This window comes from Stylophora pistillata, chromosome 9 (assembly GCF_964205215.1).
Source record: "Stylophora pistillata chromosome 9, jaStyPist1.2, whole genome shotgun sequence".
Lineage (NCBI taxonomy): Eukaryota > Metazoa > Cnidaria > Anthozoa > Scleractinia > Pocilloporidae > Stylophora > Stylophora pistillata.
Window position 1 is genome coordinate 32,380,056 of NC_142527.1, and position 2,500 is coordinate 32,382,555.

The following is a 2,500-nucleotide window of genomic DNA, read 5'->3' on the forward strand; positions in this document are numbered from 1 at the left end:
GTAGAGAGAGACCCAAGACTCCGTCTACCTGCCGCCTTGACTTGTCCTGTGCTTCGTCTCCCTGAGGCTATCACTAAAGGGCCGCTCGTACTGGGCTGAACGCCATTCACGTGTTTAGCTGACACACCTGCGTCGAGTGTGATGTTCACAGGTGTTGTTTGGGCGGGAGTTGACTTTGAGCGTAACATTTTGTGTCTCGGACTCAGGTTGGCGTCCTTGTCATCTTGTCTTATGTGGTTAGCCTGTGCAGATTGTGTAGTTTTTTGACTGGCTGGCTTTCCTGTTGCTCCAGGTGCTGTTGCCGGATCAGAAATTTCTCTCAAAGTACAGTATTCGCCTCCCACATCGAGATGTACTTGAGTTGAACGCGACGCTTTCTTGTTTTGCAGCATTTTTTCCTATACCGTCATTTCCTAAAGAGAGATAACAAATTGTAATTGTTGTTCCTACAAACTGTTACTATAAATATGAAAACGAACACAATTCTTTAGATGGCAATTGAGAAAAGTTTTAATCTCATATTATAACCAACTTCGTCGCTGGGATGTCGAAAACCATTTGCCAAGGAAAGATATATAAGAACAATAGTTGGTTGCCAGTTCATCACTTATTTTAACAGACCACGGATGACGCTTTAAATCTCAAAACTAAAAACATTCTGAATAATTTGGATATATCAACAAAGTTGAAATGGTAAATTGGCCACCGTAACGATTACAAAAGCTGACGTTTCGAGCGTTAGCCCTTCGTCGGAGCGAATAGAGGAATTGTGGGTTGTGTGTGCTTTTAAAGGCAGAAAATGGAGCTACGTTATTGGTGGGAACATGGCAACGAGAAAAACACGAATGAATTAGAGGAATGAAAAGCGTCACGGTTGAACCCTGTGGGATTTAGATTGCCAGTTTGAAAGATGAGCTTTTGCTTTTGATCCCCACAGGGATCAACGAACGCTTTTCATTCCACTAATTCATTCGTGTTTTTCTCGTTGCCATGTTCCCACCAATAACGTAGCTCCATTTTCTGTCTTTAAAAGCACACACAACCCACAATTCCTCTATTCGCTCCGACGAAGGGCTAACGCTCGAAACGTCAGCTTTTGTAATCGTTACGGTGGCCAATTTACCATTTCAACTTTGTTGATATATCCAAATTATTTCGTTACCTCCACCGACGCAGCCCCAAACAGTTTCTTTAGAAACTATCAGCCTTTGAAAACATTCTGCTTCTATACCAAAACAATGACCTGATCAGTGACGTGCATTTTATAATATGATGAGCACCAGTCATATCGCATTAATAATAGATATCATTCGATAAATTTTGGTGTTTCGTCCCAGCCAATGCATTATTTCTAAGGATAAAAGCGTACCTCTCTGCATGGTCTAAGAATACAACAGAATCGTTCATAAATATGAACGTTTTACTTAGACGATGAAAAACAGGTGGTAGCGATTTGAGATGTTTCTGTACATTTGCATTTTCCTTAACTAAATGGGAGCACATAAAACCTGTATTAACAATTCAGAACACGAAAGCACAGTAGCCTCGATGAAAGTACTGTTTCGATATCACATCGATAGAACAAAATTTACTAGCATGTAAGGAAGACCTGAAAAGAAAAAAAAAGCTTTTTCGTGAGTGAATTGATCCCCATTAAATGTCGCGACTGACGATTTCGAAAAAAAGTAAATAAATAGAAAGACTTAAAGAAAAATAAGATCCTCACCTCACAAAACTGTTTTTTGGGGCTCGGTTGATTCACAAATGAAACATTAAAAAACAAAATTGTTGTGTAGTGTTTCTTCACGCGATGAAATAAAACTGAACCTCAGGTCATTGTGAGAAACACAACAATAACTGTGGAAACGAAATTAGCACAACAATAGTCTTTTAATTTCTGTCACGAGATCTGCGTCATTTCCTGGTATCGGCCTGATTTTAATCACTGATTCAGGCGATCATATTTAGTTTCGGTAAAAAAAATGGATAATTCCCCTATTACTATGAAATGATACAAAGAAACTGACGCGCGCAAATTATTATAGGTTAAATAACAATTTTCAAAGAACTGTAATTGCTTTAATATTTAAGCAACCCACGTACCGAGAATTTCCTTTTACCGCAAAACCAGTGGCTTAAACTATTTTTGATTTTTAAATGTTTAATGTTGAAACCATGGTGAGCATCGCATAACAACAAAACTTAAACACTTCCTCAGCTCATTTTCACACCATTTTCTTCTGATGACTACTACAGACTTCGCCGAGTGGTCTACCAGCAAACATTAAGAATTCTATTTATATCCATACAAGGTGGCACAAGTTATGTCAGTCCTTTCAAGGATCCAAAGGACAGCTAGATTAAAACACCCATTGAATACGCTCATAATAGGACTAAAAAGTTATTTAGAAGGCGACTTCATATTTGAGTTTGGGTTCAAGGATTTAACGTTGAACAATAGAGCCCAAATAACTTGAACAATTGAGGAAGTAATTTCAAC

General features: G+C 38.5%; 1 protein-coding gene across 1 annotated transcript in view; it reads right to left on the reverse strand.

Annotated features, from left to right (window-relative positions):
* Positions 1–2,500, reverse strand: part of LOC111336176 (uncharacterized) — a 10,141-nt gene that overhangs the window by 1,927 nt on the left and 5,714 nt on the right. Inside the window, exon 2 of the mRNA XM_022942213.2 lies at positions 1–413. This exon is cut by the window's left edge and continues 1,927 nt beyond it. Within this exon, the coding sequence (XP_022797948.2) occupies positions 1–392 (392 nt within the window). The 5' untranslated portion in view covers positions 393–413. The remainder of the gene's footprint in view (positions 414–2,500) is intronic.